Raw genomic sequence first — 14,651 nt, 5'->3', positions numbered from 1 at the left:
TTGTAGTTGATTATGGAAACAGAGAAATGCAGCATCTCCATGAAGATGGCATCCTCAGAGGATGTGAACGAGGTGCTGGCACACATCGGGACATGCCTCAGGAAGATATTCCCTGGACTCTCACCAGTGTAAGTATCCTTTAGGGCACATCTAGTGGGAACAGATTGTATGGAAGTGACAAGCCACCCATTTTTGTCTGCTGGTCTCCCTACCCTGATCTCAGAAATACACTGAGGATATAAGAATCATATCCATAAGCACTAAGCTTTTGTCCAGGTGTATGGCAGAACCAGGACACGGTGTAGAGCATAGGTAGACTGTGTGTCATCCTGTAGGGTCATAAGAGCCTTTGGTTTGAAGGGGAGTGCAGTTATTTGAGGTCTTAAGTTTGTATTTTACCTTGTTGCCCCTCCAGCCTCAGGTACAGCTTAGGTTCTGTCTTTTTTGTTGTAACTGGCTCAATGTTCTGTTTTATTTTTTCCCCATCAGAAGTAAAATATGAGATGGGAGAGAAGGGAAAAGTTCCATTTACTTTCAGTGTTTGTGAAACAATGTACATGATTGTGAGCCTTGTTCTTCAAAACTAAGCCCTGGGCAGTCTTGTCATATACTTCCCATGGTTTAACTGACTCCTTGAATTATTTGTCTCCTTGTCTGGCTTTTCATTTCATTACATTACTTGTGCCTTTCATTTTCTCTCTTACCTGTGTTTCAGGATTCTATCATCTTGCAGCAATTCTCAATAGTTTTTCTTTATTTTCTTTTCTTTTTTCTCAGTCATTGCCTCATCTTCATCACTCTTTACCAAGTCATGCAGCTCTACTGTGTTCTCTTCAGCTCCTGGTTTTCAGCATTATTAGAAAAAATGGGCTGTGGAAAAGAGTTTTCCCAGACATGTTGATTTTTATATGTGAACTTTAGTAACAGACTCTAGATGTGAATGGTTAGGCTAAACTTACATGTTTTATTTTGGGTGCATGTCTTTATTATTCACCTTTCCTGTAGGTGGAATAGGAAATCAAGTCCATAAACTCTAGATGGCAGTTTCTTTTGGTTTTGTTTTCATTTTTTTCCCACTTCCGATTTTCCTCTTGGACAGTGTTGTTAACTGCCTTAGGGGAGATTGAGGTCTCCCTTCAAAGAACATGAATACAACTGAATATTTGTGAGCAGGGTTGCTATAAAACCTCAGTAATAGTGTGAGAAATGCAGACAAAAAGAATAAAGAAGGTTGCAAGACTGTTTGTTTCTCTGGTTGTTTATGAAGGCCTTGAACTCTCTCCGTTTTCTGTGGGTTTTCTTGAGAACATTGCTGGAGCAGGTTGGGTAGCTGTATGGAGTACTTGCTTCCCAGAAAAGAGATCAAATTTCTTGCCCTCCTCTCAGATGGCAGAGTTTTCCAAAATGAAGGCATTGGAGTTGTGTAGATGATAGAGGACCAGATCAGGCAAGAAACGGGGAAAGAGGTTTCTCCAGTTATTATTGCTTATTAATTCTCTTCTGCTCCACCTCCTACCCCCTTAGACCCCTCATAAATTCTGTAGTTTATGAGGCAGTCTTACCATTCAGAAAACCAGATAATTTTATTTCTTAAAAAGCAGGAAGGTATTGTGCTTCTTGTCTGTCTAGGGAAGGAAACTGCCATCAAATTACAAAGATTGGAGCTGGAGATCAAGAGTGCAGCCTGGAGGCCACATGGAACTGCTCAGCTCTTTGCACCATGGTGCTATTTCTGCATAAAAGCAGTGTATATACAGCAGTGGTTTCAGGGTAACCATTAATACCATGTCTCTTCCCTATTTTGGGCATCCTGGTGCCAGATGAGGTTCACAAGCCTCCTTAGATGGAGTGATTCTTTAATACAAAAGAATTTAGTTGCTCCAGTAGTCATAGGGTTAATCAAAAGAAAGCGAGAAAGAAAGAATGAATGAATGTTACTCCTGCTGTGCTACATAATGGTGTGTGTGCCTTTTAGGTAGGAAAGTGGGTTGTATTAAAAATGGTAATTCTTCCTATGCACTCATTAAAAATGCTCTTAAAATAAAAAAGGTTTATGTGTTTAAAAATACTTTCAAAGCCATGAATGATGTTTTCCCCCTCTTTTCCATCCAGGAGGATTATGAAAAAAGTAACTATGGAGCCTTCAGAAAGACTGGCTAATCTCCAGGCCCTCTGGGACAGTCAGACAGTGGCAGAACTTGGACCTTGTGGTGAGAATGAATTTAAATGCTCAAATATAAAAGGGCTGGAATTGCAGTGTCAGGAAGTTTAATTCTATTTCTGGCAGAAGCTTGTAAAGGTGTAATTAGTTTTAAGGTGTAATTAGTATGAGGCAGACTTCTGATTGGTAGGTAAAGGCACTATATTAAGCTTTCTTGCAACTCACCACATGAAGATAGGATAGTCTCAGTTCCTTTCATAAGCACAATGCACAGTCTTCTGAAAAAAAAGAGCCTGAGTTTTGAAAAACTGGCTCTAAGTATTAAAGCGTCCTTTTAGATGTGCATTTGTTTGCTTGTGTGACTACTGTGTTAAATAGTCTCTCGGATTGTTTGTAGGAGGCTTTTCGCAGATGTATGCTTGTGTTTGTGACTGGCTTGGATTTCCCTACAGAGAGGAAGTACAGTGGGTAAGTGCTTGTCTTGTTCTGAAGCTCTTTTCAGCTACCTGTACTAATGATGAAAGAACTGGTAAATCCATAGTGCTTGACAAAAAAAAAAAAATAACCTACAGTTCTGTAAAGATGTATTTGGTTATGTATTTTTAACAGGATGTTGATACGATTTATCTGACACAAGATACCAGAGAGTTGAATTTGCAAGACTTCAGCCACCTTGACCACAGGTAAACCATGTACAGTAATCATGCTAATATTGATGAAGTGTGATGGCCCCATAGCTGTTACTGTAAAATTACCATCTGTAGCACTTTTAGTTTTCAGCACAAAGCTGCTGTTTTTGCCCAAAAGCCCCATGGAAACTTCATTTCATTTAGGAGCCTGAGAAGATAAATATATTTTCTTATTGGAAGCAATCCAAAAAGTTAGCAGATAGATACTTTTCCTGTGATGGCAGATATAAGAGCTCAAATTCAGCAGATAAAACATGCATCTACATCTGGTGGGCAAAGCAAAAAAGGAAATTATGAAGTCTTTACTTCTGCAGAATTGTTTTCTCATGGTGTACACAGTAAAGGAAATTAATTTTTGTCAGCAAGTCAGTAGAAGGTTTAAGTTGTTCAACTGAATTCCAGCCAGTTGTCTCTTCACTTATAATAAATGCTACCAAAAATATGTACCTTCAGAAAGGAACTAATTGAGGGTAATTTTGCTGTGAGATGCTGAAACTTAGCTAAGTGTTGTATTTAGTTTACTGAATTTAGCTGGCTGAGAAAATTGGATTCTGAGAAAGTTGAATCTGGAGATCTTACAAGTAGGAGAAAATGGGAGGGAAGCTTAACTAAAATTCATCATTATACAAAGGAAACTGCAAATTTAAGAAAGTGTAAATAAGATTGAGAAAGCATTTGCTTCTTTGGGAGAACCCAGTGAAAGAATTAAGAATCTATCACAGATACAAGGTTAGAATACTGTAACAGAAAGGCTGAACCTGGTGGTAGGTAAATAAGAGTATTTTGCCACAACATTCTTTGCAGGTTTAAGCTATCTGATGTGTGAACTTGCAGAATGCCCCATTCAAAGATTTAGCTCATTTTCTGTGCCACATTTTCACAGTCTGCAGTGAATCCCTTGGCAAAGTTACCAAGCAGTGTCTGTGTTGACCAGTTCAGAGGTAACTCAAGACAACAGGGCTGCAACTGGTGTGTGATAGATGTAGCCAAAGATTCTCTCCTTGGTTAAGCCTTGCTGAGAAAGGATAAGAGGAGGAATACTGCTAAGCACAAGGAAATTTGGGCAAGAACTTAACAATGCTTTAAACATTTATTGCAAGATGAAATGATGAGAAGACTGTGGGGCATACCTACAGGTACCCAGCCTCAATAGATATTAAATATTCGAACAATTTATTAGGAAAGAGTAGATAGAATTGTTTTAAATATTTAGAATATCTCAGCTGGTGCAAATGAGTTTGGCTTCCAGAAAATGTAATAATGGGTTTCTTGTTTTAGAAAAGCTTTTCATTAAAATATACCTTACAGAATTGCTGAAGAAATGTATCTGTGCTGTTAAGCAAAGTCTTTTTAAGTGCTTCAAGATTGTCTAAGTCCAAAGATTCAAATCTCGTTTGGAGCCATTTACATGTTGTAGAATCCATCTTGTGATGAGAACATCTATGTGTTGAGGACTGAACTGAAGAACATTTTGGATTGAAATTTCAAGAAGATTAAAATTTTAAGAAAGCCAAACTCTTGTTATTCACTAAAAATACAAATTAGGAATTGAAATCCTGGATAATTCAAGAATGTTTGTAAGCATTTTCCAATATATTTAAGACAGTGGAACTGCTGTAAATTCACAGTATGCCATTATACTTTGGATTTTGAGAGACTGTTGTATATCTCATTCACCTAATTTTTGACATTGCTGAACCTATATATAGAGGAATTTAAATTCCCAGATCATCACAGCATGAAGTTATGTTGTGTTGTGAACCATATAATTATTTAAAAAAAAAAAAAAGAGTCAAAGTGAAAAGTGACAAAGGGCTTATTTGATATGGTTGCAAGATCTTCATCTGTGTAGCACGTGGTTTAGCTTATTTGGACATTCAAAAAAATTTAAGAAAAGTGTAATTGTTTGGATTTTTTTCATTGTGCTATTGGGATTTCTTGCCCTGAAATACACTGGGGGACAGAGATATTGAAAAAATGTGAAGGCATTAGATAAGCTGGAATCTTGTTGAGGCTTGGAGAGATTGTCTGCATTCCAGAAGAACAGAATCTGCTTTTATTTTAAGATGGCACAGATTTATTTTTTATAAATATTACTTTATTCTGGATGGTAATTTTAATTAATGTAAACATCTCAATGTAACTCAGTGAGGGAAAGTTATGAGAAGGCCCTGCTTTTGGAACTGGTTCTTACCTTTCTTTCATACCATACTGAAAAAAAATCAGCTTATTGTTAAAACCACATCTAGACTGCAGTAGAATAAAGTGAATAAAACAATGTATAATTTTGAAAAGAAAAACTTGATAACAAGAATATTGGGGTTAAATGAGCTTAAAGCAAGAGAAGCAGTAGAGATAAATTCCTGGAGGAGACCCTTCTGACCCACTGGTGAGAAGTACCTTCAAAAATTGTAACAAAAATGGAAAAAAAAAAAGAAAAGTCTTCCCTTAAAATCAGATGGTAGAATCTGATAAAGCAAAGTTTGTAGACAGTAAGTACAGCTGCTTGCTGAGCAGGCATGGGCTCCATTGTCTGCAGGCATGTTGGGAATAGGGGGAATGGGGTGTGTGGAGGGGAGCAATTGGTGTTTGTGAAGGTCCCAGGAAGGATGTGTGAGTGATTGGGGTTTGAACAAACAGGCCTTGGATACTGCAGAAGATTAAACTGTCCAAGAAACATGTTGCAGTTGGACAGGAGTACTTTAAAACAAATCAGCCCAGCTGATTTGCAAGTTCTCATCTTTAAATATTTCTTGAAAGTGTCATAGCTCTGCCACTGAGACTGGGCACCCCTTGTCCTTCAGCCATTTCTCTCCCGAGCCAGAGAAGGAAGGGAGAAAAAAGGCACAGCCTCAGGCAAGCTCTGTCTGCAGCCACTCTCCTGCCCAGAAGTTCCTGAGCTCTTGCCAGCCCTCCAAGCTGCCTTATCAGCTCCCTGGCAGTGTGAGCACTTGAAGTTGGTGATCCCCAATCATTGTCCCTCTGTTCCTTTGAAGGAACTGGGCTGCTGCTGATGGCTGCCCTACAAATGCTCATGGTACCTTCTGCTGCTTTTGGAGGTGGTGCTCCACAGCATGAACAGCTCTGCACCACCAGTGTCAGCCTGTCCAGTGTGTGCCCAGCTCTGCTGCCTGGTTACTGCTGCATGAACAAACCAAAATTCCACCTGAAAAAATGCTCTTATATTCATTCCACTTCCAAGGCAAAGACAGTGGCAAGAGAGGCATCAAAGCTGCAAATTCATTACCACCTTACTGATCTTGCCAGGGAACCACAGAGGAGAAGCAAACCTCTCTGTCTGTGGCATTCCATACTCCGTGGAAAGATTCCTGCCTGCCCAGCCTAAGGGGGAAGTACCTCTGGGTTGTTATTTTTTCTCACCTAACATTTCTGCAGTTATTGCTTTACATGGAGATGAAGTGTGTGTGTAGGAACAAAAACAGCATGGTGGGCAGAAATAAATCTATACACTCCACGAAGCTGCTAAGTCTCTGCTGTGCCTGTGGAAACGAATTCACCACACAACGTGATGTGTGCTGTGAGCGAGATGGAAGGACACCTTAAAGTCTTGAAGGGCACCCCACACTAGTTCCTTTGCAGGAGTGTGAAAATGGTCTATTTGCATGAGCTTCTCAGTTGGTGGGCTACAGCCTTTTGCTGCAAAATGCTGCACCTTCGATCTGTTACCTTAGTGATGCTTGTACTTCCAAATGTAGCAACTGCAGTTCCCAATATAGCCTACGGAATGCTTGTCCACGTGATGCTGCCTTGTCTCCTGGCTTTCCTGTGTGTTTAACAACCACCCCAAAGTGTCTGTGTGTTTGCAGAGGAAAACTGGAGGAGGGGAAGAATAAAAAGAAGATGGGAGAAGGGTACTGCATGTTAAGTGCAGACCTGTGCCTACCTGCATATGTCCTGAATGAAGAGCTGGGGGGCGAGAAGGGGGGTTGGATTGGCTTATAAAAGCCAATATGTTAAAAATTCTCCCTAGAAAAAACAGGCTTGAATGGCACTGGTTTGCTGGTTTGATAAGTTAGTTTGTGCATGTTACAACTCTTTATTTCGTTATAAAGACAAGGGCTTTCTGAGGAGCTGTTCAGCCTCTGTGTAGGTGTATGTAAGTGTTTAATATGCAGCACCAAACTGATCTGAGTGCTGCACTGCTAAATGGTGTGATAGTGCTTGATGAATGAATCTGCTGGGGGGTAGCGTACAGACATGACATTCATCAGCGTCTGCTACTGGAGAAACTTAACACAGGGAGAGCAGATCACGTTAAGAGGCTTGGAATGAAGAAAATGGGAATCATTTAGAACTTCATTTGTGAAATCCCTTTCACAATCAAGGGGAGTTGGTGCTGAATGTCGCATTATCCTGTTGCAGGTCTCCTGTTTCCTGGGGGAATTTAACTATAGAGATGAGACAAGGAGGTGTTCTCTAGAAGCATTCAGTCATGGAATTATATTAAATCATCAGACTGCCAAAAAGCTTTTTAGCGTCATGCTAAATTATAATTAGAGGTGATTAGGACGCTTAAACATGTCACAGGCTGAAGAAAAAGTTATGCTAAAAGTAGGAATGGCAGCCCAGACAAGTTCCTGTTTTTAAAATTCATGCTAGAATGGATGGCAGTTGTCCAGCCAGAAATTTTTATTAAAATAAGAGGAAGACATGCAGCTGCTCCTGCTGTTTTTAGAATGCAGAGCTTTCTATAATGGGGATGGTAGGCAATTAGCATTGCAAAACTACGGGGAATGAGACATGTAAGAACACTTAGGAGATTGTTTCAAATGACAGTTATATGAAATGTGTGTAAAAGTGTTTTTCTTTTTCTAGAGACTTAATACCTATAGTTGCTGCTCTGGAGTATAATCAGTGGTTTACAAAGCTGTCCTCCAAGGATCTGAAATTAGTAAGTAATAAATTGAAACAATATATCTGCTTCTACCAGGCTGTGTTGTGTTTTAAAGGATGCTATTACATTTTTTAAAGTGAAATATTTTTGGCAAGTACAACTGGGCAATCTATTGCCAATTTCTTTTTTTTCCTGGAATCATATCAGGAAAATACAAACTGTTGGATAGTCAATTAGCACCATAAAAACACTGCTGAGAGTCAGGTCTTGTCAAAATTTCAAATAATATAGTTTGAAAACGTAGTTGGTTGATAGTAGTAGCCCATAAAACTTCATTAGGCATTGCAGATTCTCCCAAACAATAGTATGTGACTGATTGGAAAGTAACTTCAAAGCAGCCAGAAATCTTGCTTTTTGGAGGTGAAAAGGTCAAGATTCTGGGGATTTTTTTCTTGCATAAAGCACTTTTTTTCCTGTGTAATTTTCATTGCAACTTGATGATTTTGTCTCCCAGTTTTCCAAAACACTGATGTGTGGCACCGGTATTTTTCCATATCAGTTTTCACTGCTAAAAACAAAAAGAGGGCATGTCTGAACAAGTTGGACTACTGTAAAAAGAGCCAAGAAAAGCAGTAATTCAGTGACAATTTAAATATATCAAAATATGCTATTTCTCCTAAAATTTTTAGTCACAGGTGGAGTTAGTGGTTTGCTTGAGAAATTGCTTTCATGCTTGTCTCCAGAAGCTTTTGCCTTTAAAAATTAATATTAAGTATCATTGTGTTTAAATTGATGCCATTTTATTGATCTGTTAAGCTCTCATTATATTCCTAAGCTATCATTTCCAATGAAAATTCAATAGCAATGTATGTGATTCTTGGCAAAAGAGTGGGCAACAAACTTCTTTCCTGCTGGGACATCTCTCTCAAAGTAATGCATGGAATGAAGGCAGTGGTATTTTTAGTGCTGTTGTAGTTTGCTGTTAAAATCAACATTGTTAAAAGGTACAATGCAATTAATCAGTTTCTGCTTCAGTGAAATGAGATAGTTTGCTTAGTTAGAAGACTGGCTGGTGTAGTTTGCTTAGAACTAGACCTGGCTCTATTATCTATCTGAGATACATTTATGTGAATGTTTTGGGTTTTTTTCTTAGCAGCTTTCCTGTGGAAAACAAATAAATTTTGTCAGTCTAGAAAATGCATCAGTTACTTTAAAAATCCCAACCTCTTACCTTCCACACATTCAATTTTTAAGTTGAAAAGGAGGAAAATATAGATCGTTGGACAGTAAATCCATGCCATAAGAACACTGCCATGGGTCATTATGAGGTCAGACATATCCGGAGTGCATTGTGTTTCACGAGTCCCACTCTGACACTGTGTTTTATACACAGTACCCACTGTGGTTTTATAGTACAGGCACGAAACTTTCCACTTGCAGTCACAGTACTATAGAAAGCTTGCTGATAATATTCTGAATTATTAAAACATGGATGGTAAAGAAAGTATTGGGAAGATGGCTGAGTTGACAGTCTTCACCAAAAATTGTCAACCTTTACTGTGTAAAGGATTAATAAGATTTTATGTGTGTGGTAGAGCAGATTTATTTGTTTAGGGCATTTTATTTTTTTTTTGGACATTCAATTAGTTTGAAAGTAAAAAAAACCCAAACCCTGAAAAATACACAAACGAGAAAATGTCAGATGGTCATTAGAGACAAAGATACACCAGGTATGAATGTCACATTGTTGTCTTTAAAGGCAGGTAACAGAATAGTTTCAGCACTTCATGATCATGACTCAGATTCAGCTTTGGATATCACATGAACGCTGGTTAGTGTGAGCTGTGGGGGGAAAAAGAAAAGTCAAATCCAGAAGCAAAATAAAAGTTTGTAATAAAAGGTGATGAGGTACAGAGTTCATTGCATGGCTTTTGAATGATTACGGTTTTATCTCTGTTTGAATGAGCAGAGCAAGCAAACTCTTTTGTTGTCATGTTTTGTTCATGGCACTTGCAAATATCCATGTAAATGCTAGAATTCAACAACAATAAGAACATGAGATTTGCTTCTGAATAGGCTGGAAGAATTCATACTCAAATATACTGGCCCTTTACCACTAGTCCTTGGGAGTCTTTGGAGGACCACTCTAGCTAGGGTACTTTTGTTTCTGAGGTTCTTCGGGATTTTTTGTTTGTTTGTTTGCCTTCTAACATCTTTCTTTGTGTTTAGTTGTCATTCCTGGTCAGGCTTTATTTTCCTTTGCACTAGTTACCACTTTTTTCTGCAGGAATAGCGTGCATATGACTAAGATTTCTTTTAAAATTAAGCCAGAGTTTTTTCTGAACTGCATGATTTTGGTTGTTTTCACTGTCATTATAAAAATTCTGCCCCTTTTGGTTAGGTGGCCTGGTTCATTAGTTACTTGCTTTTAGTCTGCCTCCTGCATCTCTTAAGTCTTTTCCAGAAGTCTTCTGTTCACTCTCCTGAATGTTTCTGGTATTTTTACTTCCTATTTATGTATAACAAGAAGACGGTTGTGGCCTGGATCCCATTACGATGTACAGCTTAACTCGATAACTGTCTGTTCCGTGTTTGTGTTCTTTAACACTGTTCTGTCTTTTCTGTGGCAGTCCACTGATCTCTGTGAGCAGATACTGCGAGTGGTGAGTAGGTCCAGTCGGTTGGAAGAGCTGGTATTAGAGAATGCCGGGCTTAGAACGTAAGTAATTCCTTCACAATGTCGCTTTAGATGCTGCTTACCCCACTAAAAGGGATGTGTGATGTATGGTAGCCTGAATAAATATTAAAAAAGCTGTGCTCAATGTCTGTCTAGTTCTGAGGAGCCTCTAGTCACAAGCTTTTTATCAGGTTTTCCAGAGGGCCTGTATGTCCAGGAAATCCCTTTAAACTGGTGGTTTTTAAGGTTCTGCCTGGAGAGCTGGGCTAAGTGGAGCAAAGTGATTGAAAGAGAGCATAAACCTTAAACTGGCTCCTACTGTTCCTCTCCCAAATATGGGTCCAATAGAAGTATCAACACCTTTTTATAATTTAAAAAACAGTGGTTTAGGTTTTGTTAAAAAAAGCATACTGTGCCATCTTGCATAACATGTTGTTGTTTCATTTCCAAATGAGCTGTTGTTATCTTAATGTGGATTGCTGTCTGCTCAAATATAACAGGACTTCTATATTAACAACTCTTTTGAAGAAGTAGATCAGTAAGTTTAATGGCTTGCCATAGATTTAGAAGGAAGATACACAGAAATAAGCCATACAATCAAATCCTTGCATATGTTTTAAATACAGTAAGTTGTAGTTACTAGCTTTTTTTCCCCCTTCACAGGAAATAGAAGCAAAGTTCAAGTTACTTGCAGCTGTGCTAGTTTATACTTGTAGTGCTTGTTTTATGTTAGGGTAGTGTCCAAGACAATGTAGACAAGAGAAACTCTAGAGCTAATGATTTTTTTTTTAAATTAAAAAAGTAGTGTAAATGTGGGAGAAGCAGAACACTATGCAGAATTACAAACAAAGGGAAACAAGCACAGGGGAGATATTTGGTGTGTCTCCTCTTCTGTTGTTGGAGTCTTTTTAAAGTGCACTTTGCATTGAAATGCCTTTAAAAGAAAATTGCCTACGTGACACAAGAAATTCGAGATCGAGTATGGGAACTTTCTGATCACTAGTGCCTTTAACAGCCTTTAATAGCTGTCATTCAAACATAAGCCCCTGGTTTTAATCTCGTTTTTCTTCCAGTATGTGCCATGAAATCTAGTGATAATCATTAATATTAAAGGATATGTTGAATACTTTTGCACATTGCCTACCTTAATTTATCAAAGTTGGATTAACTGCTTTCAGTTTAAACAGGAGCTGACAGATAATCACCCTGTGACTTAGGTTTTCATGTCTCCATCTACATGCAGAGTGTTTGGCAATGTGCCTTGGTGTCTATCTCTTCTGATCAACACTGTCTGTTTTTGCCAAGGATGCATTTGTCAGTTTTGCCATTTTTCATATCTGTTTGCTAGGAGATCCTGTTGTTGCTGCCTATCTTCCTTCCTATGTCTTACAGACCAGTCATTTTTAATGAGCTGTGATAGAATGCCAAACCAGGGTTAAGCAAGAGCTACCAAGAGTAAAGCTGTAAGAAATAACCTGAGCAGCTGCAAGAGCATATTTCTTCCTGCTGCAGAGTCAGTTTAAGATGACTCTGTTCTTTTCTATCTCCAGCCACTCATTTCTGTGATTTGGTTTGGGCCACAGCCTCATAAGCACTTGTCATCCTCCCAAATGATGAAATAGCAAACTATTGTGTAGTAGCAGTAACAAGGAAAAACCCAGAACTAGGGAAGTGTGAATTTCCTGTTGGGAAAAACAGGATGTCAAATGAAAGCCCCTGCCTGATAAGATTTGTGCTTTCCAGTTTAGATGCTCTTGGAAATTTTATCCCCATTGCTATTGCTTTAACTACACATATCATTTTAAATAACACTGGAAGGCTTCAATGCATACAGCAATCACTAATGTTTTGGTAAGTGTTTTAATTAGCATACATGATGTCCAGATTTCAGGGAGAGCAGAGTAATTCAGGCTGACCCCAAAAAAATGAACTTGAAAGGATGGTTAATTCCTGAGGTATTTTAGAGGAATGGGACAGTATGTGATAACCAAAGTACTGATTTCTGACTAGGCAGCTCAGCCTACTGATTAGGCTGGGCTTTGGTGTCTACCAGGCTTTGAAGCTTGGCCTGACAGGCCAAAAACAGGTGTATGGTGGGAGCTGCCACTGCCATTGGCCTGCACTGTTGGGAGATGCTAAATGGCAAGGACTTGGATATTAGGAAAAGGTTCTTCCTCCAGAGGGTGGTTGGGTGCTGAAACAGGCTCCCCAGGGCAATGGTCATGGCCCCAACCATGCCAGAGCTCAAAGAGTATTTAGACTACAATTTCAGGCACATGGTGGGGTTGTTGGGGTACCCTGTGCAGTGCCACGAGTTGGACTCGATCCTTGGGAGTCCCAACTCAGGATGTTCTGTGATTTCCATGGAACTGCACGACAGACTTCCCAGTCTGCAAAAGCCCGTTTGCAGGAGCTGCTGCAACTGATTTATTTGTTACACTTCCATGCTCTCTGAAAGCTGGCAGAGAGAATGTCCCTGCCTCCTTTCACACTGTCCTGTGCAGCCCTGTTCGAAAGGGACTGGCCAGCAGGCACATGGGGAACAGAAGTGCCTGTTGCTGGCCTTTGAGGTCCTAGAGGGCCTTTGACAGTCATGTAGAGTCTTATCTTTCCCTTCTTGACAGGGTCTTAATGCCCTTAGACCTAACAGTGTTGCTTCTTCCCACACATCCTCTTTTTTTCTGTTACATGGATGTTGTCTAGGCAGATCTCATGGAATTGTTTTGCTTGTCTGAGATTTCCAGATTGGTAGTATTCTTTCCCTTGATGAAATATCCTTAGCCTGTCATGTGTATAGTTAAATTGAATCTTTCTGGGGCTTTACCTCCAAGCCTGAATAAGCTTGTTTCAGCCCAGCATGGCTGTGTAATGCATACAGAACAAGCTTGATGCTTTATAGAAAGTTTCTGACTTACACCCCATGCTCTGTTCATAAGTGTGCAGCCAAAAGTAACAAAATTTATGACTTGAAACTAATAGTGAACAAAGGAGGAGAAGAGATGTTTCCCCATGAGCAGAGAGTCAAGGTGCCTCTGTTTATGGCAGGGGCTGCACAGGGAGTGTGTGTTATTTGTTGTATTATTTTTTCCAAAATGAGCCTTGAAGCCCAGTGGGCCCAATATAGATAATCCAGTGCTTTCTGGGCGAAGTTGGTTTTCTGTGCCTTTGCTCAAGTAGTTCACACACACTCTAGGTGTCCAAAACACTCTGGTAATCCTGCCTATGTTGCTGGCAAAAGCTGGAGCAGAGTTTGTAAACAGGCCTGGAGGTATAGGCAAAGTATTGTAATGACAAGAATCTGTTAGGGATAAAGGAAGAGGAGGAAACTCCTCAAGAGGAAAGGGTTTGTTGCTTTTTAATTCAAAACCTCATTTTTCTTGGCTGGACATAAGGAGCTTGATTCAGATGCCTAAGGGCAGGCATCTAGCACCATTTGAAATGCTGGAGGATTTCCAGAATGTTGGCAAGTGTCACTGAGGACCTACAGGAGATTCATAGTCTTCTGTAGCAGCAGCTGGTAGCAAAGCAGGAGACCCTGGGGCCTGTCAGGTGGCAAAGTTTCAAGTCCAGAAGTTCTTTTTGTTGAGTGTTTGTATTCACATACTGCTTGTATTTTAGGAAAAGAATGTGTTTTTCCTCAAGGCAGCCCTTCATCATGCATCTGCAGTGCTGGAACCAGCTCTAGCCCCAGAAGGACATAGGGTTTCAAAGGGAAACTAAACTTCCCTGGAGCATCTCTGTGCTCTAGTAAACTTTGCAACTTCAGATAACCAAAAGCTATTGAGGCTATTCCTGTTCAGCCTCCTTTCTTTCCCAAATACTAGAAGAGGATGCTACCTCCACTGTGGTTCTCAGCACAGAGTTTGGTGGTAGGCAAAATCTGTTACAAGGAAAGAGGGCAGTGTTGATTAGCATTTTGGTAGCTCTCCACCACAGGCCTACAGGAGGAAAAATAATGTACTTCAAGGCAGAGAGAGAAAGAAGGACGTTCAAGACATAGTTTTGCTTTCTATCTTGTTGTCTGATTTTGGTGAAATAAGAATACTGAAGTTACAGCCTCACTTTATCAAAAGCCCACAGTAGGTCTAGTCCCTTAACACATCATAACTTCTCAGTTGGTACAAGAAGAGGTTTGAGGCTTTATCTTAGAGCTGATAAGACATCAGCCTTCTGGCTTCATGCAATGAATGTGTCTCCACCAGAGTGTGACAGTGTGGTGTGCAAGAAAACCCAAGCTAGCTTTCAGCTTAGTGCTGGGTGGTGGCAGTC

General features: G+C 39.7%; 1 protein-coding gene across 5 annotated transcripts in view; it reads left to right on the top strand.

Annotated features, from left to right (window-relative positions):
* Positions 1 to 14,651, top strand: part of CARMIL1 (capping protein regulator and myosin 1 linker 1) — a 187,131-nt gene that overhangs the window by 82,226 nt on the left and 90,254 nt on the right. For all 5 annotated transcript variants that reach the window (XM_053947615.1, XM_053947607.1, XM_053947591.1 and 2 more), the window contains exons 5-10: positions 7 to 128; positions 2,113 to 2,210; positions 2,559 to 2,629; positions 2,771 to 2,844; positions 7,687 to 7,762; positions 10,336 to 10,424. In XM_053947615.1, coding sequence (XP_053803590.1) covers positions 7 to 128; positions 2,113 to 2,210; positions 2,559 to 2,629; positions 2,771 to 2,844; positions 7,687 to 7,762; positions 10,336 to 10,424 — 530 coding nt within the window. The remainder of the gene's footprint in view (positions 1 to 6; positions 129 to 2,112; positions 2,211 to 2,558; positions 2,630 to 2,770; positions 2,845 to 7,686; positions 7,763 to 10,335; positions 10,425 to 14,651) is intronic.

Source organism: Vidua chalybeata, chromosome 1 (genome assembly GCF_026979565.1).
Source record: "Vidua chalybeata isolate OUT-0048 chromosome 1, bVidCha1 merged haplotype, whole genome shotgun sequence".
NCBI lineage: Eukaryota > Metazoa > Chordata > Aves > Passeriformes > Viduidae > Vidua > Vidua chalybeata.
Note: the sequence above shows the minus strand (reverse complement) of the source record. Positions and strands in the feature narration are given on the sequence as shown.